The sequence below is a fragment of the Chaetura pelagica genome, unplaced genomic scaffold (genome assembly GCF_000747805.2).
Source record: "Chaetura pelagica isolate M959 unplaced genomic scaffold, ChaPel_1.0 scaffold109, whole genome shotgun sequence".
NCBI classification, from domain to species: Eukaryota; Metazoa; Chordata; class Aves; order Apodiformes; family Apodidae; genus Chaetura; species Chaetura pelagica.
This window is the reverse complement of record NW_009970725.1, coordinates 4,297,792-4,323,420: the sequence shown is the minus strand read 5'-3', so window position 1 is coordinate 4,323,420 and position 25,629 is coordinate 4,297,792. Positions and strand designations below refer to the sequence as shown.

At 37.1% G+C, this 25,629-nt stretch overlaps 1 protein-coding gene across 5 annotated transcripts in view; it reads right to left on the bottom strand.

Annotated features, from left to right (window-relative positions):
* Nucleotides 1-25,629, bottom strand: part of NOL4 (nucleolar protein 4) — a 206,768-nt gene that overhangs the window by 39,003 nt on the left and 142,136 nt on the right. For 3 of the 5 annotated variants that reach the window (XM_010006819.1, XM_010006822.1, XM_010006823.1), the window contains 2 exons: nucleotides 8,782-8,961; nucleotides 7,851-8,042 (listed from right to left, as the gene is read on the bottom strand). In XM_010006819.1, coding sequence (XP_010005121.1) covers nucleotides 7,851-8,042; nucleotides 8,782-8,961 — 372 coding nt within the window. The remainder of the gene's footprint in view (nucleotides 1-7,850; nucleotides 8,043-8,781; nucleotides 8,962-25,629) is intronic. The other 2 variants (XM_010006820.1, XM_010006821.1) reach the window with 1 other exon arrangement.

Below are 25,629 nucleotides of genomic sequence, written 5' to 3'. Positions count from 1 at the left end.
TGCCTTAAAACAAGCCCTTCTGGATTTATCGACAAGTCCTGCAACATTGCTGATTTTTAGTAGTTGAAATCAGAAATCCATGGCTCAGATTCTCTAGAAATAAGCCCTATTGGCATAATCTCTGATGCCTTAACATAAAAGAGACTAGCACTTCCAATATCCCATAAAATACCCATTTACAGTACACCAACTATATGCAGTATCATCAGGTCTTCTGTTTAAAGTGAGGTACCTTTGCAGTAACTTCATGGGCAACATAAAATACCCTTTTTGGCATATTCACACAATTATTGTGCTTTTATACAGAACCTAAAAAACTGCTATGTTTTAATTACCATGGACATTTTTGGTATAAATCTACCAAGCATTGATATAATAGATGGACTACATTTTATTCTAAACCACTAGTAGTATATTCACCAAAAATAACTTTGCAATCTGCTTTATGTGCTGTCCTCCTGTGATTAGACATATCAAGTTGTCTCTAAAGTTACTACTTTGGCATTTTTTGTGAGATCCAGACTTTACCAGTATATAAAAGCTAAAGTTGTCCTTAAGAAGCTTGGTCTAGATACTCTTACACATATTACACTAGTCTGACACAGTTTTGAAAAAACACAGCTATCTATTCTGTCAGATAATGGGCACACATGCACACCTGCTAAAATGTCAAACTTTATAACCTGACACATGTGCATAAATACTACCTTCTAGTTTAGGCCAGTGTCACTGTTTGACTCAGGATCTGCAATTAAACCAGCAACAACAATGCTCTCGATTCCCTTCCCCCTCCCCCAGGAAGGGAAGGAAAGAGAAAATGAAGGAGAGAGACTTTCTGGATTGAAACCTAAACTAGATAGCTTTAATTAAAAACTAATGATAAAAGAAAATATGTACAATTATATACAAATGTGTTCAGGAAAGTGCAAAACCCTCTTGCCTCCCATCACCCCCAGCAACTCCAGGACAGCCAGTGAACACTGAAAAGGAGATCTTTCAGAATAAAGAAGCTGCAAGCAGATAAACATACAAGTTACTTCATTTCATTCACAGAGACCCTAATATGAATGTATGAATGAGAAAATATTTTAACAATTACTCAAGGTTGTAAAAAAATAGTCCCAAGTTTTCCAAAGTGATTTTGCATCCACATGTGAAGATGAATGCCTAAGATGTCTCACTGGCAGTAACGGAGTTTTTTCACTATGCACTTCTTTTCATGTTGGGTTCCTCACAACCTGATACCCCAAAGTGCTCTCCTGCATATCAGCTTTTTCCTCAGGTATCATAAGACCAGTTCATTTTCAAAATGAAATATTGCAAATACGTCACAACATGTTTTTTCACAGTAACTTATTAAGATCTAAAACAATGTGTTAAATATGCTTACAGTTGTAACAGTATTAAATAGATAAACAGCATTTTTTCATAGAAAACATCTACAATACTTTACAAGACAGGGTTTGTGTTATCTTCAAACGAGATTTTTTACTCAGTGTACCGCAATGAAAGTATGGCACTGAAATGTCCAACACTGCATAGTTACAAAAGTTTCAGAGACCTTTCCACAGAGTATTTTTAAATTTACAGACTGAAGTACAGTACTGCACTCTATTAGATATACTTTTTAAATCATTAATACAGAACAGTGAAATGTGAACACCAGGAGTGGCATTTTAAGCTTGTAGCACTGCATTTCAGTCTGTTTTTTTATGGATTTTGCTCAGTCTTGCAATCTTGTAATAAATATTCAATTGTAACATGTACTAGAGGAATTCAAAGAAATAATGAGAAATATTTTCTTAAATGTCAGAAGAGGCTTTTTAAAATGTTCAGTAATGGTCACATTGCTTCTTAAAGGTTTTTGAAACATTGCGTGTTACACCTTGATTATGACAGCACATGTGTGTCCACATACATCTTAACATATTCATATTCCTATCTAAGTGACACATTCGAATCAACCACCATTCTGCTGTTGCTGTAAAGCTAAGTCCTGTTCCACTTATTCAAGAAAGCACTTTCAGTGGGGCTAGTGGAAATTTTAAATTACTTATATGAACAACAGAAAGAATAACCATCTGCCTTCATCCACCTGAAACTCTAGTATTTTGACTCAACTAGTAATTTAAGCTTCTTTTTTGTTTCATTGAAAAGACCTATATCTCCAGAAGCTGACGCATGAGACAGCTGGGGATGAACTTCTCTGGATTGGCTCATCTAAGAGCTTCACTGATTCCTGAGGGAGCTCAAGTCATATAATTTCTCTAGAAAACGTAGATAACATTACTTCTATGTCAAATTACTCTGGTATTTAACTGACAGAGAATCCCAAGAATCATCATGATGAACTAACTCCTCCTAATTTAGGTGGGAATTGAATTGAACACTCCAACAGCAAACATTTTCCTACCAAAACTTCAGAGGACTAGGAAAAACTGAGACTGATTTAACATTATTTCCTGGTTCCTCTAACGCTGAACTGGTTTCCTGTGCTTAAAGCTACTGGCACAAACCAGCTAATCAAGTAACACTGCAGCAGAGAGAGGTCTCAATCTAAACCAGAATCACACATAAGAAAAACTGACATATTTGATTTTATTTTTTTTCTGATGTCAAGCTCACAAGTAATCAGGGTGAACATTCTTTTACCACATTTTTTTTTTCCATTAAAAATGTGGGATTTTTCTATATCAGAACTTAGTGCTATTTCAGAGGGGATTGTTTTTCTTCTAAATTCAATTGAGTGAAACAAATGCCAAAATTGCATTTCTATCTTTTCCCCTCTTACACAACGTATAAGATTAATTGCTATCAGATCTCTAGTTGTTTTTCATTTTTCAATATTCATTCTTTTTTCCAACTACCATGTCTATGCCTTTTACAAAGCTAACTGCTTCACATTTTCTGAGGATACTGGAAAAAGTGTAACTTTTTCTGCCACTCGTTTTTCCAAAATTGCTTATTCTTGCAGAGGTTATTGAAAAGCAAAAGGTATCTGAGACAGATTTAAAAGGCAGTTCTTAAAAAATCACATGAGTATTGATTTAACTGTTTAGGGGGGCAATATTTGAGAGCCTTAGAGAAACTGTTTCTAGAATTTAGGGGTTTTTAAGGACATGTGATACCTAAAAAGCCAAAGTTTGTCAGAGAATGGCTCTGCCTTTTTTCAACCAGGCTGCCCATCAGATTTATGTAATCTAACCATTGTCAAACAAGGGTGGGATGCTTAGTAAGGAATGTGACCAAACAAGACTTTGGAGTACAGTACAAAGCAAAACTATATTATTATAATTTGTAGATCTCCATGTAACTGTTCTTGTGACAATTTTCTTAATACTTCCCATTTTATTAATCTAGATTAGGTATGCATCCATAGACTTTCATCTTTCTGAAAATTCTTATGACCTTTCCAGCCATAAAAGGCCTGGAGGACTGAAAAGCCATGTGACTACACGGGCAGCTGGACTATTCAGCACTATATTAAGTGAATAATAAAAGCTTTCTCTCTCATAAAGCTAAAACTTAGAACTAGCTAGATATCTATCCCGAGAAATCTTAAGGAGGCAGATTTCAGAAAACATACCCCCTTCTGAAAACCAGTCCCCATCAAAGTTGCTCAATCACAATACAGAAGCACTCCAAGCCACTAGACAGATTTAGAACACCTCAATCAACATGTACACAGCTGCTAATCATAAAAAAACCCTCTTAAAGCCAATTGGCACAACCACATGACAGAAACAGTGACAGATACAGAGCTTTGTTATTTGTTATTGCAGCTGGCAATAGGATAGAAGGAACTGAGATGAACAACAGTAAGATCTAAATGAGGAACTGTCTTCAAGCATGATGTGAGTCTTCCTCTCTGACACATCCAAACTTGCCCTCAGGCAATGAAAAGCATTTATGACTAGCCTTTTCTCTCCAATACATCTGAACACTTTGCTCTTTGATACTACTGCTTTGTACTACAGTAGTGCCTAGGAATGTAGGTTTCCTTTTGATTAAACCAAAGGAAGAATCTCTTTGTGAATGAGAGTTTAAGACCTCGCTCTTGCATTGGGATGCACATAGACAAAACGGCACAACTGTGAAAAGATACTGTGAGGTACAGTTTCAAACTGAGTGTTGTGAGACTGATGATAGGAGATCATGAAGATGGGAGGAAGTAGATAGTAATAAGAAAATGTAATTATTGTGTCTGTTCAACCCCATTTGATCATTTCTAACACCTACATTTTTTTCTGGACTGTAACTAAATACATAGATACCACATATCCTCAGTATGTCTACTATCTTTTTTCCATTGCCAGTGTTCTATAGGTACAGAGGCTGGGACAAGTCTAAAGGATAGAATTTAAAAACATCAGTGAAACAGGAAATCTGACCATTTCAAGGTGAATATTCTTCCTATACCACATACATAGGTCACAAAACGCTTGATGTATTTAAAGGATTTTCATTAATATCAGTTCTTGAGAGAGAGGCAGTTGTGTTGTGTTTTTTTTTCTTCTGCTTATGGTCTAATGAAGAGAAAAAGAATTTCTTTTAGAACATCAAGAACTTTACAAAGTTCACAAAACGCAACAGCATAGGACAGGTGGAAGCACAATGTAGAGATCCCATCCAAAAGCCAGAGATTTTATGACTTAACAAACTTCCCTCCCAATGAAAGATTCTGAGCAAGATCATAGAATTTGATAAGACAACATTCTCAAGAGTCCATAAACAAGAGACAATAGAAGGAGAAAAACAATCTTACAATCCATGAGGAAAACTCTAATAGTGCCTTACTGAGGGGTATACTTGAGTCAGAATTAAAATGAAAGTGGCAGCATTAGAAGCTGAACTGTCAAAAGTGGGAAGTATTTCCAATGTAGAAAATGTTCCTTTGATGAACATTTAGAACAAGCTATACAAGCTGCCTTGGAGTCAATGGACAACTATCTGCCCTAAGTAGAAACAGAATAACTATAAACAATGTCTTAAGAATATTAATATTAAGAAACATGTTAATTAACAATATGAACACTCATGAGACTGAGTCTTTCCCATTGCCTTAGAGCTAGAATTGGCCTGTTATGCACCAAGAACACTCATTTGGATTACAGATGGCAAATAACTGACAGAAGCAAGCTCCAGGCATGTTTTTTCATCTTTACTATGCAGTCTTAACACTAATTTAACTTAGTGTTTACATTTTCTCTTTATTTTACAATATGACACAGTAGATAGCTGCACTGTTCCACACACAGTCTGAATTGTCAAATGCCATATATGAGATTATTCTCTTTTTCTCATGCAACTAGATGGTCAAAATGTAGCACTCTGAACCTTAACAAAAATGAAAACCTTGTGTTTAATATGCCTATAGCAAAAAGCATCTCCTGTGGAGATTATTAGCTGACATCCTACTTAATATAGCAACAGTAGCACTATTGCTCCTGAGGAGATCATTATCCTGTTTTGCTATATTTGAGGGTAGCATCTGATTCACATCAACACCGACATGTCCCTTCATGATTGTTTTGAACAAATGCTATTATCCAGTCAAAGTGATTTTTTCCCTCTGTCAACGTGGCAAGTACATTTAAAATAATCACACAGTCAAGTGCCTCTGTGCATTGTACCATTTTAAAAACTGCTTATAATCAGGAGATGCTAATAGATTAGTTTTGAAATAAGAAAATTATTAAAAACAACAAATGGAGACATAGTACATTTCAGAATTATTCAAGACACAAACATAAAACACCACTTATTCTCTTAAGAAGTTAATGGGAGATCCTCCAAAGACTTTGGATGGTCTTTGGCTCATTACCCTACCTGTGAATGGGGAAGCAGGACAGATTTCCCTCCAGGCCCAAGAGGGCTGAAATCTTTGGCATGAGCTCCAGTGCCTTGTCACTTCCATTCATGGGCAGCAAATTCAGTATTTTAGAAGGTAATTTATTTGTTTAAAAATAAATAAAGCCCATCAAAAACTGTCATGGAATAATGTAAAAATAGGGAATATTTTTAAACTATAAAGATTGCCTATTTGGATCATGTCCCTGGTAATCTTTGCTCTTTTTCCCTTGCCAGAAAGAAATTTAATACTGCAACCTTTATTCATACGAAAGTAACATTTGCAAATGTGCACTGAAGTCAAGCCAGCCTGGCTCTTATGGGTCAGACTGCAAGGCCCTTATTAATATTGCAAAATGGTTGCACAAGTCTTTCAGGTGACAGAAAATGAGCCAGTTTATATAGCTGCTCATCAGTGTGAATAATGACAGTAATGAGGCCATAAATTGGAACAGTGGGGAGACTTGCTAGCATTGGCTAATTTCATAAGTATTTTCAATTGGAAGTACAGCAAAATAAAAATATTTGGCACCATGAAAGCTGAACTTCATATTGCTGGATTATTTTCAGCCACAGTGAGTAGACGTCATTTGATGATACTTAGTGTATTGTAGAAAACATTTACATTCTGGATTTCCTTATTTTATTTTGGAAAGCTATACCATCTGACATGCACACCACCAGTCAATCTTTGGCACTTTTATCTGTGCAGATGTCCTTTATTCTACCTGTCCCTCTTCATCTGTGTTTCCATTGTTCAGAAGCAGTGTTCTCCCAATATTTCAAATAATAAAACCATGCAGTCAATTAGAAATCACAAATACATGGAAATATTTAGTTTCTGTCTTTGCTTTTTGTGTTATCCAATAGTGGTCCTACCCTACAAATAAACCTAATATTTTGTTCTTAAAACTGTATGCTAACATCTTAAACAACATTTGGCAATCATAAGCATCTGCAGAGACTGCAGGAAAGAGAAAGAGAGAAAGAGAGAGACAGTAAAATTCAATTATCTCCAGTAATTTTTAATGAAATCAATAGGTTTGCAGATGACTTATTTAAAAAAAATATTATATGTTTAATCACTAAATGATATATATTTGTGATGATTACATGATTTTACTGTCATCTAGAGGCCAGAGAGATAGCTAGGACATATCATACATAAGGTGTGTAGCTACTTAGTTTCTTCCACATTTCCTTGGTTTTGGAAACATATGGGATTTTTAGAGATAATGAAGCTGCCTGTTGGTTAGAAAACTTATTATTTTCCCATTCTTGTGCTGCTATTGAAATAATAACGTTTGAAAACACTGACATTCACATACGGTCATAGCTTTCATGGTCTTTAGTTCAATTACAATTGGCATGCCATTGGAATGAGCAAACTGTAAGTTTGATGTCTGTGTTTTAAAACCATTTGATGTATTTTTCACACTAATATGTCAACTGAAAGCTTTCAAAGGAGCAACTTTTACTGATGGGTAATAGGCTAAAATGTACAAGAAAAAAACCAACATTGACAGTGGGGTGTTACTGCACTGGGCATTCACTTGGGTATAGCATTTCTCTAGTAGGATCTATTTTTTACAAATCTCACAGAAATCCAGTTAGTAGAGGCATTTTAATGAAAAATCCATCTTACTGCAAGACTTTTCCAGCCAAAAGTCTCTAACTGTAACCTAAAGTAGGAAATAAGTCACTATATATGCCATCAGTTGTTTTCCCTTCTTATGTCTGGCTTTTTCTTTGTTTCTACAAGTTCATCTTATGAATCCTAGAGTCTCAAAGCACTTTTAGACCAGTGAACAAAGGGGAAAAATTCAGAAAAAATGAAGGAGGGAAAAAGAAACCTCTGACCTGATATTACAAAAAAAACCCAAACAAACAACAAAAACAACCAAAAAAAAAAAAGACACTAAGATGAAAACAAAATAGTGCCATGGATTGACATATGGGGTTTTGATGGAAACTAGGGCTGGGTTTTAAACAAAACTCACCATCTCAAAACCACTTCTTTTCATCCGCCTGCAGGACTTGAGGTAAGTACGTATGCGCTTTCTGGCACGCTCTTGATACTCAGGGAATTGTCGCCTGCATGAGTCAATGATAGCCTGGATCTTTTCTTTGGGCTGCTTAGAGATTGGGACCATTCGGTCTAAGTTTTCATCTACAAACAGCCTGACAAACATCTGTTGGCAAGAGGGAGACAGAGGAGATGGGTTTGGAGGGTGGCTCTCTTCTCTTCCTAGCTTTCTGTCTTGATTACCAATAGGAAGACATCTTTTCTATCCACTGAAGAGCTTTGTAATGGGAAGCCAGAAATATTAAGCAAACAGTTCTTTAAAGGGTTATTGCGGGGGGGAGGGAGGGTGCTGATTTTAAAAGAAGACAAGAAAAGAATAGTCTATAGGATACAGAACTTGTGAGGTAAAACAGAACAGATTGTGAAAATAGGCACTACTTAAGTTTCATTATTAACAATAAGCTGTGATTGCTAATCATTTTATTGAACTGAATCTCACTTTTTCTTTGTTTGAACACTTGCTTGTGTTTTCATGCATAATTACATACATTGGGAAAGCAGCTGACCACTGCAATGGTCTTCTGATAAACAAGCTACAGCTCCTTCCCGCTCAATGAGTGAACATGCACATCCACACCTCCACATCCACACACACGGACGCACAGGCACACACACAAAACAAAGCTTTGTCTTCCTCACTGGTAAAGATGGCCCTCTGCCTTAAGATTCTAAAAAAAACACAGTAAATCTGTCATCCGTTGGCAAGAGTTTAATGTGCATCAAAATAATAATTGAAATAAATCCTGCAAATTAAATTAATGTGCCTTTAATATTGTCAAACTTACCCATAATTAACAAGGTAAAGGAACAGATGTAAACCAGACAGGCAGTGCAAGGAGACTTACGTTAAAAGCTTTCAGTCGCTCAGCTTCTACCCCATCTGATTCATTAACCTTCTCAGGATCTTCCTGCTCGTCATGGTCATCCTCATCTTCATCTCCTCGATTCAGAGACAAATCTTCAGCACCTCTGCCTACACTCTCATTCTTGCCAGAGTCATAGCTTGAATAGCTATGTGCAGGGGACTGAAAATGGACAAAAAAGAATGTGCTTGTAAAAATTCACCATGGAAATAAAGTCTACTCATCCAAAACACTTTGTAAGAATTTAAAGAATTTTGTTTCTTTTTACTCTTTGTTCAACATAAAGTGCTCACAATCCTTGTAAGAGTGAACAGTTCACATTAATATTCATTTCAGTACTTAAAAAGAAAAAGGTGAGCAGCTGTAAATTCAATAAACCAATTAACAAATTAATTACCTATGATAATCGCAGTAAACATGAGATCTTTGCCCTTACAGCCTTCTTTAAATACTACATTCAGAAGTGTCTTACAAATATCAACTTCTTTGTATTAGCCAAGATGTAAATAAGGGGCAGTTGATTTGCACAAAAATATAAAGGATTAAAAATTCCATGTTTTAAGGCAAAGATGATTTAAGCAGAAAATACTGTTATTAGTTATTAATCCAATCAATATGAAATATTTCCCAGAGCTGCAATAAGCTATTGAAAACATGGAGATAATTATGTTCCAGTTTCACTTGCAAAACCCCAGAATGAGTTAGAGATGTGCAGGTTTGTTAACATCTTGAATACTATTCTGAGAATTGTATAGTAAAACCATTTTCCATTTGCATATCAACATTCAGAATTTTCTCCTGAGCAGAACATTTAGCTTGCTGGATAAATCAGATGACCATCTCATTAAAATGTATCCATGTGAAGGACCAAGAAATTTTTCATTACCAAAAGTCAATAATGTGCACTTTTTCCTTGCAATATGAAGACTTCAGAAATATGTCTCCTTTATATACACTTCAAAATGCCACACACAAAAAACATTCAGTAGTAAAAAGCCTTCTACAACTTAACACTCTAGGATCAAAGCTTCACCCCAGTCTCACAAAAGTATCAGAGAGTATCTTCACCAGAGCAATCAGGTTCACATTTAGGTAATGCAGAACACAATTTTACTTTTATAATATTTTAGTCCTGTAATATTTCAGTATTTCCCTCTTTTGCTTCAAAGCACACTGTAGTCTGTAACCTTCAGAGAGTCCTGAATCAGGTGCTACATGATGAACTTCACACACATTCTTTTCTTAGATGCCTCCTGCCTAAATGTCACCAAAAATCAGGAGCATAATGCCTCATTCAAAAATACATTTAAAATACTTAAAATAACATGCCTTGATCTACATTCTGAGCCTCCTAAAACTGTCTTTATTTCAAGGGTGTTTTCACCAATGACCAGTGTAGCTGGGCAGTGAAGCAGGAGAACAAAACCAACAAAACCATTAATCTTTAAGGTATACTTCTTTCTTTATATTCTTACACCAACTCCTTTTTTTTTCTTTTTTTCCCCTTTCTTCATTTCCATCGTGTCTTGGTCCTCTGCACACCCCCAGTTTTGCAGTGACTTCCATTCATTTCCTTGCCTTGCCTCAACAGCACTCATCCTTCAAACCCTCCTTTTTTATCTATCTGCCATAGACTATATTCTCACAGTACAAATCCCCATGGGTTCCACTTTTTACTCCTTAATGCTCCTGACATAAGACCTTGCAGCCTCTCTCATCTCCTTTCCTGAATCTCTTCTCTTTCTAGACCACTCTCCACTTCCCAGATCCTTACAGCAGACATAGGGAGAATGAGAAAACACCAAAAGAAAATGGAACAATCAGCCTCTGGATACAAACACCTTCAATAAGTAGCAAGGTCACCATCACTTCTTCTCTTTATACAGCCTATTACAGTTTTGAGGCAAGAAATGAGCCAGGATTCAGCATGGCAGACATGAGATGGCATAGGAAGAAAAGACTCAGGAGCATATTTTGTCCTGAGAAGATGATGGATATCTATGCTGCTACTGATTCAGATTACCATTCCTTGCAGGAGGTGCTGTATCCATTGAATAATGAGGCTCTAGAAGAATATGATTTCATCCTGATACAAGATGATGGCTATAACTTATGAAAGCGTTTAGCACATATAAGCAACAGTATTTAACCTGGCCAGTAGCCACCAGAAGGCCAACCCCTGCAGCCTGGTAGCCTGTTATGAAAGAATACAAAGTGTGGTTTTCCTTGCTCCTGAAGAGATTCCCAGAAGACTATTTTTAAAGAAGCTACAATTTATACAATTTATTGTTACAATTATTGTTATTGCGTCCAAGTGCTATGCAGTAGAAGATCTGACCTAAGCAAGACTTGTTCTTTCGTACTCTGTTTCACCTCATACTACAGCTATACAGCATGCAGAGGGCTTCTAGATAACCAAAAGGCCAGTTTATGTGTTAGGCCCCATATAAAGTGTAGTAAGCAGAAGCTACTGCCCGGAAGAACCCTTGTCTGAAACCCTTGTTCTGCAAACACTTGATTTCACAAGAGTCATTGCATCAGAATAAATACAATTAGATTACTCATGTGCATGAAGTTAAACAGATAAAAAACTGATTTCAGTATGTACATATGTTTGGGCTTGATGCCAAGATCATAAATTATGCAGCAGAATTGAGATTTGTTTTTGTGAAGGAAAGAAATTTAGGCCAAAGAGGATTAGTTATATCTCTCAAAAATGCAATAGCAATTTTTCTCTGAAGAAAGCATTGTATAGAGAGCCTTGTCCAGTGTCTTATCCAAAATATTTATTTTGAGAAAAACTTCCCCATTTTAAATGAACTGTGGAGAATAACATATTCTGAGAAAGTTGCATGGCAGAAATCCTTATTTATTATTGCAGATTTGAAGACTGTGTACAGTGGAAGGGAAAAAAAAGTGGGTTTTTTCCTAGCTGTGGCATCAGGAAACTGAGGTAAGAGGTTACAAAAGCTCAGTTAAGAATAAAATTTCTACTTTTTTCTATTACTACAGAGATTAATATTAAGTCAGAGAAGAAACAACTGACTGTTTCTCTCACTTTTGTTGACTCTTTAGTTGTGCAAAAGCTAGTAAACACATTCTTTTGGAACTCTATTAAGCAGCTGCAGTGCTAAACAAACACAGATTAGGACAGCAGAGGACATCGTTGCCTTAGTACACATCCCCCAGTTTTAGGCCTTGCACTGTCGTTTCAAAAGACTGCTTCCACCTTTGCCAGACAGGAACCTGCTTATTCAGATTGACACATACATCTTTATGGTCCTGCAGTGAACTAGGCTGGAGAAATTACCCTGATTAAAATGTGTTGGTTTGTTTTGGTTTGCCAGTCAGTTTAAGATCAGGAGCAGTTCTTGGCTCCAGCTCACTACCTGAAATCACAAACAGTGTGTGAACATGGAAGGGAGAGAGGTACCATACAGCAACGCAAGATTAAAGCAATCATGTGGGCATTAGTAGACACAAGGTGTTCCACAGGTGAAACCTTTGTGCTTAACAAATGTGGGCTGGAAAAGAAAGGGACAGGAATGTAAAATAAGAAATTATTCAAGGAGTACAAATGAGGCCAAGATTAAAGCCAAGAGTATTGCCTCCCCTAAACATTTATGTTATTATAGAGTTGTCTTAAAAATACAGAGATGTTGACAGATATTCTGGTCACTTTGTCCTTGCTCTTTTGTGAAGATTCTGAGTTCCTTATTTTAATCTCTTCCTTGCAATAATAAGTATTAAGACACTTCTGCTTTATAAAAATGGAAGTAAAAATTCTTGTCTAACAACCTGCTTCCAGGAGCTTGTAACATGATATATCAACATCCTTCCAATACATTACAAGTCAGCAACAAAAGTCACCTGAAGTAACGCAAGGGTCAAATAGCACAATAAAAGACCTCAGAGGACAATTGCAGTGTCATCTAGCTCATCTAGGTGCTGCAAAACAAAGTCAGAAGAACATTCCTGATCACAGTTTGGTTGTTATCTTAAGACTTGCAGTGACAGAGATGCCATGCATCCCCCATACTGTCTTTGGAATTATTAAAATATTTTTAACACCCACCTCTGATTTTCATAGGCAGTACTAAGCCTATTTCTTTTTCACCTAGCTACCACATATTGCAATGGAGGACAAGTGTACCTGGAGAAGACAGCGTTCTATTCTATCTTTACAAGCATCTTTCAGACATTTGAAGACTGTTATCAATCTTCTCTTCCCAATAAATGCATTCATGCTATTAAACTCATGTTTTCCAGATTCATAATCATTCTTACTGGTCTGGTCTGGATGTTCTCCAGCTGGTCTGAAACTTTCTCAAAAAAACAATTCCCAAAACTCCAAAGTGTATTATATTTGAGACCCTTCTATGCAAACTATATTCATTTATTGCTTGACTCATTTCTAATATGCTTACAACAGAAAAAGCTTATCACCTTCTTTGCAAGATAAAAGACTTACCCATGTATGCAAAAGTCAGCAATGCAGAAACCCCACAGTTGCCAACATAAGTAATCCTGCTATTTTGTGAGAAATAAAGCAGAAGCAATCCAGAACATCAATAAATATAAAGTCTAACAAAGTGCCACAATGCCTGGTAGGCTCAGACCTGGCGTATGGCCATCATGACATGGTTTGGAGGATGAAACCACAAGAAGTCACTGCAGGAGGTTCTCCCAGCAACTGACAGCAAGAGACTCTTGGCCGTCTCAGTGAGTGTACAAAGAAGGCTCTTGATTACTGGAACAGAAGTTATTCAGTGTGAGAACATTAATTATTGTGGCTGGTTATTTTTAATGACCAAAAATTGGAAATAGTATGTCTTTGTGATTTTTTAAAAACCCAAAAAGGGAAAAAATTACCCCAGTTTTTCAGGGGAAAAAAAACCTCTGAAGGAAGCTTAACAGATTTTTAAAATTATTTTTACATGAAGCTTCACTTTTCAAATTTACATTACAATTTATGTTTACATTTAGTTGCACCATGAATAATTCTTTCAATTGTCACATTAGATACCACAGTACTCCAGTGAGCTGAAGAGCTTTGGAGATTTAAAGAGTGGCACAAGAGTAGTACAGGTTTCCATACTGCATTGAAAGGAAAGGAGTTATGAAATAATATTTACTGGTAGGCAGAGATGAGAACACTCTACTGGCTATAGATTATTCTCTCCTTTTTTTAATGAGTAAATAAAATTATAATATGAAGCTGACAGAGATCTGCTTGTCCCCCAGGTTATACCTCCAGCCCTTTCTTTTCTTTCTACATCTCAGACTTTCCCCCTGTATCATGGAATACTCAGAAGTCTAAAATTCCAGCAATCACTCTTGCAAATTAGGAATGCTTTTCCATATTTTTCCCATGTGTTATTGTGTGTATACATTTTTTTAGAAACCATTTCTATGATACAGAAAGGGAATTGAATATTCTGATGACACTGGGGACTGTTTTTTTTCCAGAACTGTCAATTCAATTAGAACTTGCTTTTAATTTATTTCACATCTACATTTTTAACTGATTCTATATATGACAAGGTTCTTGAAAAATTTCTAACATCCTGGTTTTCAGTGAACTGACTGTGAGTAAGATGCACATATTTTATTTGGCATATAAACAAAATATAAAAGGTTAAACATGTTAAGGTTAAGGGAAAATTTATATTCCATATCTTCCCCTTAAAATGATATTTGAAATTAATATTAGATACTTAGCTTTCCACTTATTTTTCCTGTGCAAACTCTGACTTTTCCATACTGCACAGAATTGCCTACAGAAGGTAGTGGGTTGTTTTACATTAAATCTATAAAATATGTAATAAAAATAATGCATTAGAAAACATTAAATACATTTGGCACATACATGCCCTTTTGATATCAAAAGAGGTGAAACTATGAATTCAAACATTCTTATCTCTTTCTCCTCAATTAAAACAGTAAATCAGGAGGCATAACTAAAAAGCTAAGGTTCAGCTATTATCCTAGGCAATCCTCTTTCAGCTTTTACAGACAGAAGTCCTGCTCTCTATTATTTTTTATTAATAAGACGTTTTTTCCACAATCCCTCTTAAATCCTATACTTTTCTCTTTTCCAGACTTTACCATTATTTTCCTTTTTACATGGCCCCTTTAAACCTTCATACTTTCATGTGTGTGAAACCTCACTGCCCATCATTTTTTTCTCATTACAGAAAATTCTGTGAAGTCTCAGATACAATTCCACCATCTCACCATTTATTTCAAGATCCAATTAACCTCATTTTTATAAACTTGTCACACATTTGCTCATCTTTCTCATATCTTTGCAGTTGACTACGACCAGTTTGCTCTCCTTGTCACAACACAATTGGCCTTTCCAACTCCTTCATAAAATGCCACCCTTGATAATAGGAAGGTGTCATTGTGTAAAATTCTGCTGTTTGGAGAATAAGGATAACAGCATTTTTACTGGAAGAATGGAGAACTGAAATCTAGGATTTCATAGGTTTGGCTCTGTAAGAGTGTTATTTAACATGTAAAGTGTTGTAGAGTAGATTGTATAAGACACTTTTTACACAAAACTTGTATTGCATTGAAATATTAAAAGATATTTTCTGTTTGCTCTGTGTTAACAATATAAGTTCCAGAAAGACAATTGGTTTTGCTTTTGCAGAGTCATTAAGAGAACAGTGACCATTCCCAAGACTACCTACTCATTCTTTCTCAGCAATAGCCACTCTATATAATATTATCCATTTTCTTCTCATATCCATACCCAGGCGCTTTCCTTCCAGCAGGCTTTAGCTGGATAGATAGAAATTTAGATAACTGAAATATAAGAAATAGACCCTCTGAAACACACATCTTCCTGAGGCATAATTTCACTTTTTAGCTAAAACAGTCTACCTTAGCTCCATCCCCAGTGGTATTGACCGACATTATTGAAATATATCACTTTGCCCTAATAGAAATAACCTCAGAAATTGAGTAAAAACAGAGAGAGAGCTGAAAATTCTCAGTCAAGTAGAAGAATGAGGCATATGTAGAGGTGATAATTTTTAAAGCTTCTTTCTAATTCGTTCAGAACCAATCTCTTCTTTATTCATCACCTTCAGGAAGGCTCCTGCTCCTTTCTCAGCCATTCTGGAGAAGAAGAATTCTTAGAGGATCAGAATAAGTGTGTACAAATCTCCCTAGCCCACCAGTGTCAAGAGTACCACAGTAGAACTAATAGCAGAAGACTTGTCTACTTCTCACAGATTTTATTTTACAAAGTTGTTTTATTAATGACTTCTAGAACTCCTGTCACTGATGTAGGAAGACAGGTACTTTCAACTACATATTAAAAAAAAACCCAAATTATATAACCCCCAATAACTGGTCATATTGAAAAGTGTGGCTGCTGTTTTTGGCAAAAATACCATGGCCTTTGTGAGAACTGAAAAGTCAAAACTAAATGGTGACAGACTCAAATGAAAGGCTAAATTATTTTTGGCATCATACACCACAATTTTGAAGCTTTTAAAGGATCTGACAGAGTTGCTGTGAATTTGAGAAATGGAGGCTGCCACATCAGAAAAGCTCCATCACAAACCGCTGGATTTTTGTAAACTGTGAGCTGCCAGGGGATTTAAACACTTCCTACTATATTCCCAAAATCAAATCAGAAGATCTGAATAAAGAAGTTATACTCTTGTAAGAGTCTTCCTTACTAAAAAAACCAAAACAAAACAAACAAAAAACAACCAACAACAAACCCTACCTTCTTATCAAAGCTACATAAAATTAATGAGTGGTCTCCTAAAGTAGCATTAGGAAACTTTGCAGGTACTAGCAAAGCTCTGTGAAGCCAAGAACCTTGGAATGCCCCACGTATTTCTTGTGGTTTGTCAGAATACATCAATCACAAAATTCTATTGGTAAACTACCATTTCTAATTTTTGTTGAAATTTTGACCTTTTGTCAAGAACCTTTACAGTTTCCACCCAGATTCCACAGTCTTCTATTTACCAGACATTTTTCTGTTTTGTTTTCTTTTTTAAATGAAATAGCAACAATTTATATGGGAGTTAGGGAGCATTTTTCTTATGAAATATGTTTCAGTGACTACTGAGTTTCACATTTCAGGCTGGTAGTGACCATTTTTGACCATCAGTTCTTGGGTCAGTTAATAGACAGCTGGATGATAAGAGCTACAAATTATTTTGCAAAAACACTGGACTATAAATTTCTTCTTGTTATATTTAAATTGAGAGTGAAACCTGTAATATAGACTACATCTTTAGGAAGTAACTAAGATGGAGAAGACCTATAAAAACATGAATATCATGATGACAATGCAAGCCTCAAGACTCCCACTCCTGTCTTTGCAGCCTGTCCTCAACTAAGCAACAAAAGAGTAAGACATAACTGAGCACATCAGCAGGGGTATAACAAGTAGTTGAGTTTCATAGCAACTCTCCAAAAGGAAACAGCAGAACTCCTGACAAAACCCAAACTATATTTCAAAGACTGCACTTACTGGCCAACAGTGCTACCCTTATTGTTAAAAATTATCCCAAACTGCTGTTAGCTTTCAAAACAAAAGTAGGTGCTGAGTAAGTGTAGTCATGGCCTCTGAAGTCTGACTTCAGTATGAAGTTATTGTCAGCAAAAACAGGAACTGAGATACAGGAGCTTGCTGTTTTATTTCTAGGATTTTAATTTCTTAGGCATATCTGTAGGAAGGAAAAGAATGTTATTGTAAATAGAAAAGAACAAGGTGTCTTCTCAACATGGCGTTTACCTAAGTAGTAGAATCCCCTTCCTTACCTCAGCAGTGAGGAACACAAACCACATGCAATTCACTGATTTAGTCATAGGTCCCTTGACAAACAGCTGCAATGAACTAGAAAATTGCCACAATCTCTGTTCTCTGTTCTTTTTTCTCCTCCTTTGCTATTCCTTCTGTTAATGCACCTTGATTCCATTTAAACCATTTTTTCCAAGTGGCTTCCTCCTGAAATCTTTCATTCTTTTCTTTCACTTTGAACTCATTATGCCTTAGTTCTTATTACTGCTTCATTCTCTTATTGCATTGTTCTCTTGACTCTCATCTTACTTCCTTTGCATCTTCCTCCCTAAATATCTCTCTGCTCCCTCTTGCCATAAATTAAAGCTGTGACAGCAAAAAGGTTCAATAACCTGTTTTCTTCTTCAATTACAACCATGAAATGTAAAGCTATTTTCTCAAGTCCCAAAGCATGAATCTGTACTGGGAAATTGCATGCTTATTTGTGAGAAACACCCCTGGAATCTACAACTGCCAGCTACAGGAGAAGCCCTTGCTAAGATAACTACAACCACATAGAACTTAAAGACTTTGTACCTACCCCTTTACCCACTGACTTTTTCTTCCGTTCACTCTTTACTGAGTTTGCTACTCCTCCAGGTATACAGAAGCCTCTTCTATCTGCAGATCAATTTTCCCAAGCAGCAAACATGTTTGCATGTGAAAGAGTTCAAGTTACATTGAGAAGTCAGGAGGTAAGAAAGGTTTTTTGACACTTTCACCACTTTCCCCACTTTCCCCTGTCTTTGTGTATCCCAGGAAAGCTGGAGATGGAAGCTATGCAAGAGGCTTCCACATTGTACAAAGTCTCAAAAGAAGCTTCCAGAGAGTAACAGCAGAGACAGATGTAAGGATAGTAACACAGGACTGGAGGGTTTGTGTGTTGCAAGAGCAGCAGCAGCAAAAGAAAGGAGCATTTGTTTTTCACTAGGTAAAAAGAAAGAAAGCAACAAAGACGAAGGATGCCTCTGTCCCATTCTTGCCAGGATTTTGGCAAGAGTGTGCTATTCGAGGTCCACGAACTCAGCAACTCCCTATAAAGTCTGCCTAAGGCTACACAGCAGCTGGACTTATTAAACAACTGGTTATATGTCGAGCTGTCAACCTGTCTTCTCTAATAAGGAAGGAGGAACCGTATTTTTTACCCTAACTCATACGAGTAAGAAGCACACAGAGCATTGAAAAAAAGGCAGGAAATAATGACAAACTGAAAACGATTGTGATGAGAGAGGAAAATGGTTTAACAATGACCCTTTCTGGTGTGTTCTTTCTGAATTTATTACAAGCTCTTCCCTGTGCTGATTTCCTCTTCCTGTGTCATTCCTACACAGTAGCTTTTCAGAGGTTTTCCCACCTTTCTCCTTTCCAATCTGAGCATGGCAGAAGTGCCAATGTTTAGGAAGGAGATTAAAAATCAATTGGTGGAAGCAGTAGAGGAGGGAACTCCACCTTATCTGTCTCCATCGTTTGAGACAAATTTAACCTCTCCCTCTTTCACTTTGTGTTGCTTGGTCACTACAGTCATATGTCAGATTAGGTGAGAGGACACAATCCTGTCAGTCCTCCTCTTCTGATCATGAGAGTCTGACTGATAATTTACATGTTCAGAAGTACAGATTAGAAGAAATAAAGACAGTAATGGTAACATACTGAGATACAGACTCATGCAAAAAACCAAAGCAAATCAATGACATGTGTGTAACCCAAGATAGCCTGTTCAGTACCAAACAGCCACTTACAACTGGTCCTGATAATAAGATGACATTATTACAGATTGATTTATTTTGGGGAAAGCAAGAAATACAACAGAGGCACCACACAAATTTATTGCATAAGCAAGAGAGGAGCATATTGCTTACACAGAAATATAGGGCACAATTAGAGAATGAAGGACTAGCTCGTTTTTGCTTTTCCTTTCTAACTTTTACGTCTATCTGCTTATAGCAGCAACATTTTTTTTCTTTGCTGAGCTTTAAAAAACGTCTCTGGAGGTAAATCAGCTGGATTGTGTTAGCAACTAGGCCTGGGAGGCAGAGACTAATTGCCCTAATTACTGCTCAGGGACCAGGTGGAGAGGTTTAGAACTTGAAACCAATCAAGAGGGGACAAATGAAGACAGGGCTTGTGAACTAGGGGGGGGGTTGTTCCTGGTTTGCAATAGTCTGAGTGACAGGGGAGCAGCTGAGATGTCGGTAGCTGAAGATGACAGAGTAGATTACTGATTAGTTCCCTACGTATTTACCACAAATTAATCTTTAGATTGATTTGTAAGAAGTGTTTGTTGCTTGACCCTCCTTGTTTAGGGAAGGAGAAATAAAGCATTATGAGCATATGAGTAAGCCAGATTTATCGCTTGAGGTTAGCAGATGACAGCAACCATAAGAATATTGCAGGAGAACTCCCCATAAAGGCAATTTCTAGCCATTAGTCCTTCAGACCAACACACCCTTAGTATTGATAGAAAAAGAACACCGAGAAACAATATGAGAAGCTTTCAGTCCTAAAGCCATGCTATCTCTGCTACTGCTAAAGGTACATTCTGATATTTTGGGAGTGGAGGATGGAGGACAATACTATAGAAAGCATTTAATATTACTCCCAAAAGGAAATTCCCAATTACACAATTCAGGAAGCCAGTTCTAGCAAACACCGAAGTTGTGTTGAAGAGCTCTTCCCGAAAACAATAAAAGAGATCACAGTAGCCTCCAAAATCTCTACCAATATCATTAAGTATCTCTGTTGGATCATAGCTTTCATGGTACCACCCTGAAGAAACCAGAAACTCTCATGGTGATCTACTTTAAGTTTGCTTCAAGATGATACGGCACTTTCTAACTTGTACAACATTAGTATATATTTGATACAAAACTGAGCTAGATCTTTTGGGTGGCCTGGTTATATATGATCCCTGGAATCCTACATGCAGCCTGTAAAACTCTCAGACTTGTGAGAACAGAATCATCTTGCTTCCTCCAGGATAGCACAGCACAGCTTAAGCTCTCAGAACAGCTGCTGTTTGGAAAGGAAACTCCACTTCTGAAGTTGACTCTGTGGTCCAGTACTCTCTGATTTCTTGCAGTTGCATAATCTTTGTTTACTGCAAAATGTTTCTGTCACATTGGTACTTAGAGCTCAGTTAGAGGGAACCATACAGCCATCAAGCACCACATCCAGATCTGAACTGGCCCGAAGTTCTAAAAGTTTGTGTCTGTTTCTATTTGTTTTCATATGTTATATGACTACTACTTTACCCTTAGCTTTCATAGACTGAAAGAACACAGAAAAACAAAATATATATTTTTTTCTTTTTTAAATAAGCCATCAACATGTCTAGTTTAAAAAAGAGGTCTCCCTCTCATGTAGCAACTGCCTACAGTGTGTGCTCACCCATTCTCCCTTTTCACAGAGCTCTACCTGAGTTCAAGACATGCAATGTTGTGATCTACAGGCTAAGAGATCATCTTGGGGTACAAATGGGTAACTTAACCCTTGTCTGTCATGTTCACTAAACCCAAACACATGATGCAACAATGTGAGGAACAGAAGCGTTTTCTGTGAACATCCCCTGCCATTGTCGCTGGAAGTGGCATTGACTTTGCTCTGCTGTGTAGCCAGGCCGAGACCAGGAAATCAGTAAGTAGGAAGTAATTTTAAAAACTGGAAGGCAAAGATAACTTTAGTACAGATACCCTTCCCTAGTGAGTAATCAGATTTCACAAACCTAAGTAGAATGATCTCTTTTGCACACGCACTGTCTGTGCAGTCTTTCCCTCAGTGTGCCAGACCTGCTGCACACATCCAGCACCATCAGCTGGCACTGGCATCTCTGCAGCTCTCTGAACACTTTCCTGCATGAAACCTGCTTTCTGCCTAGTGAGCTTTTATGAGGGATCAGCTCAGAGCTGATTGCTTAGAGCAGAAGGTCACAGGGGTTAAAAAAGCACATATACCTGAAGCTGGTTTAGCTGCCAGGATTTGCAGTTTGGTCTACGTACCAAGAAAACATCAAGAGTTTTTATCCCAAGATCTTTACTGGTTCTTTACAATCAATTAAGTCAACAGTATGTGTGCTAAGGGTTAGGGTACAATCTACGCTCCGTAGATTTAAAGACAGCTGCACATTACAGAAAACAAACTTATCTGCTCTTCTTGTCTTACTGATTTATGCACGGAGGAGTTTTTGAGATCCCTTGATGTGCATTTAGAAAGCATCTCAGCTGGGTATCTAGACACTGGGTATTAGGAGCCACAAGTTTCAAAATGCAAGATTTTGCAATGAAACTGTGACTCAGCTCAGCAGAAGGATTTTGTAGGGCATCTGAAAAGGCTACGAGGTATTTATTTTGTAGCTATGGAATTACAGGCAGATCTTCTGAAATCAAAATGAAAACTTTATGACTCAGAAAATAGTCCCAAGACAGAAGTTTCCTGAAATACATATGTACCGGTGCAATTTTAAAAGGTATATATACAATCCAGATTTGCAATGCCAGGATTTATAAACCAGTAAAGTTTACTTGACTGCAAGGCTATGTTTGTAGTGTTACTTTGCATATTTTTCTTCCTATTCCAACAAGCTAAGCTCCCTGTTATTCTTCTACTCAACAAAGTAAACACAACAGGATTTCCTTTTCTAGACTCCGGGCCTATGACTCCTACAGAGGGGCTCTATTTGAACACAAGTATCTGTTTATGTGTGGTATAGGACATAAACAGGTTTGTTTTCCACTATGAAAAAAGCAACACCATGCAGGCAACAAAATTATATAGATACTGGTTTTCTACGGTAAATATGACCTTTTCAGTTTAGCCAAGAAATTTTGCAACTCTGGTACTACTGCTTTTAAATGAATGGGATTACATAGGTTTAATCTGTTTTTTCTGTGTAGGAAGCACTTTCAACAATGCCATAGACAACAAACTAAATACAGGGATGTGACTCCATCTAGCAGTCTTAGCTCATCTCTGTAAGTCCTGCAAAGGAGTAGCTTTAATATCTGCTCAGCCTCCTATACTGAAATATATTTAAACCCATTTACCTTCAAAAAAGTAGAACTGAGGAAACCTGACACCCTGTTCACTTATGTCCTAGATCACAAGTCCTCACCAGCATGTCTTCTCCATTTCACTCCACATCTCTCCCACTTCTTACAGGGCAAGAGTTCATAGCTTGTTGAAGGCTCAGAGAGTGAGTACTCATTGCCCAAGCAGCTTCTTCCTCTCAAAATGAAAGGCACTCATGAAGGCAGAAAGTTGGGTCTTTCTACTCAAGTCAAATGAAGATTTTAACAGAACTTGTAGCAACTCAGCATTGTCAAGATTCCTACCCTATCAAATTAGATTCAAATAAATTGTTTCAAAGTTTAGGCAGGGACAGACAAACTGAAAGAGTATAAAACACTTACTTTGGAAACAAAAATACAAGGATCAGCACTACAGCACCTTCTCACATTGCTGGAATAAAGTGCTCCACACAGATAGCAAACGGGGTTTTTTTCTGGATAAAACACTTCTTGCAACCACGATTTCAAAATAATATTTCTTACCTGAGACATGAGTAAAACAGGAACAGTGTGGCATAAAATGTCTAAATAACACTTTGCATCTAAATGTATTTTTATAGAAAGTTATACATTGAAAAGGTCTAACACATATGTTACAAAATCTTGCTCTAGGTAGAATGAATTTCAAAGTAATATGTGGGAGGTATCTGTACAGAGATTTATCTGATAGTTATGGGACACTTTCATAGCACTTTGAGCGTGTAGTATTATCCTTCTGGATATATGCACAAGTATCAATATGTTTTGTGGCATTATTATGTAGTTCACAATACAGAATAAAGTTGGGAGATAATATTCTTTAATTTATTTAAAATAATTTAACATCACAGCTTGACTGAAGGCAAGAAATATAGTTACACAAAATCTGTTGAAGGCATGAAATAACTTTCATGAAAAAGATCTGATAAGATGATGGTCTTAAAAAGATTCAATTTTCCAACTAGCTAGTTTTATTTAATAAACCTCTAAGAGGTTAACTAATGTATGAAGCAATATGTCTGTGCACATCCACATTCTTTTTAACATGTTGGCCTTCAAGGCCCTGCTCTTAAGACACTATGTGTGACAAATGGATGATTGAGTAGTTTTTAATTGCTTATAAATGATGCATAATATGTTTAATCAAAGTCCCATATAAATTTAAGGATAACCCTAGGTTTCTTTAAAACCACAAAAAATCAAGTGTATAAGCTAAAAGCAAAATCTTCTATCATTTACCATTCAGCCTGCCAAAAGTCAGGGAAAAAGACACACAAACTACTCTCCTTAAGGATTATCAGTGTGTGAAAAGTAGACAAGAGCATACTACCTTTTTTTGCCAGACCACTCTCTTTTTAATACCTCAAATTTCTCTCTTTGCAGAAGAAATCCCTGTAAGCTGACCCACAGAAAAACTCCTTAAACTGTTTTTTCTTCAACTCTCCTCTTCATGGTGCTTTAACAGAAGTCAAATTACAAATAATACCACTGGAGTCTGGCAGGCCTACTATCAACTTGAAAAAAAAAAGATGGAGCAAAATCATTTAGTTGCAAGACTTCAAAGACCCTGGAGAAGCTTCTGTTCTGATCCCTCACTAGTCTTTGCCAAAGGCTTCACATGGATAACTAACCACAAGGAGTTACTTTGCCAAAATGTTTTTTTAGAATGTTCATGCTAATATCTCAAATGAGCAAATAATCCATACTTCTCATCTTGTTTAGATTAAGAAGCAAACATAGTGTAATTGTACTTACACCATGACTAGTGCTGAAGCGTTGGAAAAGGGAACACTGCCTTTCTTGGTTTTGCTTTGTAGATGACACTCACTATTTCCAAGGTCAGTATTTCAGTAGCTGTTGTATAAAAAGCATTGAAACAAACTTAAAGCCTATTTATCTTCTCTTTTTTATCTTTCTTGCAAACATTCTTTGTGTGCAAATAAATCAGCCCCCAACCTGACACTTTGTGAATGTTCCTAAAATGTTTTTCTGTATTTTTAAATTATTTTTTGATCCTAAAAAAAGCAGCACAATCCTAATGACCACAGGCAAATCCATGGTTTGGCCCATCTCTGAAGATCTACAGCTGACAGGAGCAACAAGGGACCAAGCTTAAGGCTTTGCTGCATTAGATTTTGCAAAGCTCATATTCCCCAGGCTTTGAATTACTGGAGCGATGGAAACACTCATTATGCCTTAACTTTGTGCAGCCAAGGTGACTTACCTTGGTTAGTGCTTCACCTGCTCTGATCACTGAAAACTGCACTGCCCTCAATTAACTAATTCAAGGTAAGTACATGTTGTTTTTCTGGAAGGATGAAAAGCCTTAGGATAGGATTAGTGAGGCCCATTAATTTTTGAAATTCAGTGCAGTCCTTTTGCTTTTCCGTATCTTGGATTCTCCATTTCCACCGAAGACAGAAGTAAACATCTCTATTGTGAAAGATAGCTGGTTGTAGCCTGACCACAGCCCATGGAAATTTGCCCTTGCAGAGTTAATACAAGTTCCCTCATGTGAGACAGGAATGGGCTCTGAAGGTAACATTTCATTTTTTATCACTGCCACTTAAAGCCCCCTTATATTTTGCATCATTAATTCACATCCTTATCAGGACCTTGAGTGAACCATTGGGCCTTATTTTTCCTGGCCACCTCTCCTGGGACCTCCACCTCTGTATCCCAGGAGCCCCACTTGAAGCTGAGCTATCATGTGGGCAAGTGAGAGCCAGTGCAGTCCCAGGCTGCTCCTGGCTTGCTGCCTGTCCTTCCTGCACTGAGCTGGTCCTGCTTATCCCCTGGTCACTGGGCTGTCAATGGGACCTGCTACTGCCAGCAGCCCTTCCCTGCAGGCTGTGGGGCTACATCTGCATCAGAGAGGGAACTGTAAGGGACAACACTCAGCTCCCTGATGGCATTCTCTTACAGAGGAGCTTTGCTCCTGCTGCAGTCCAACAGTGCTGATGATCAAATCTG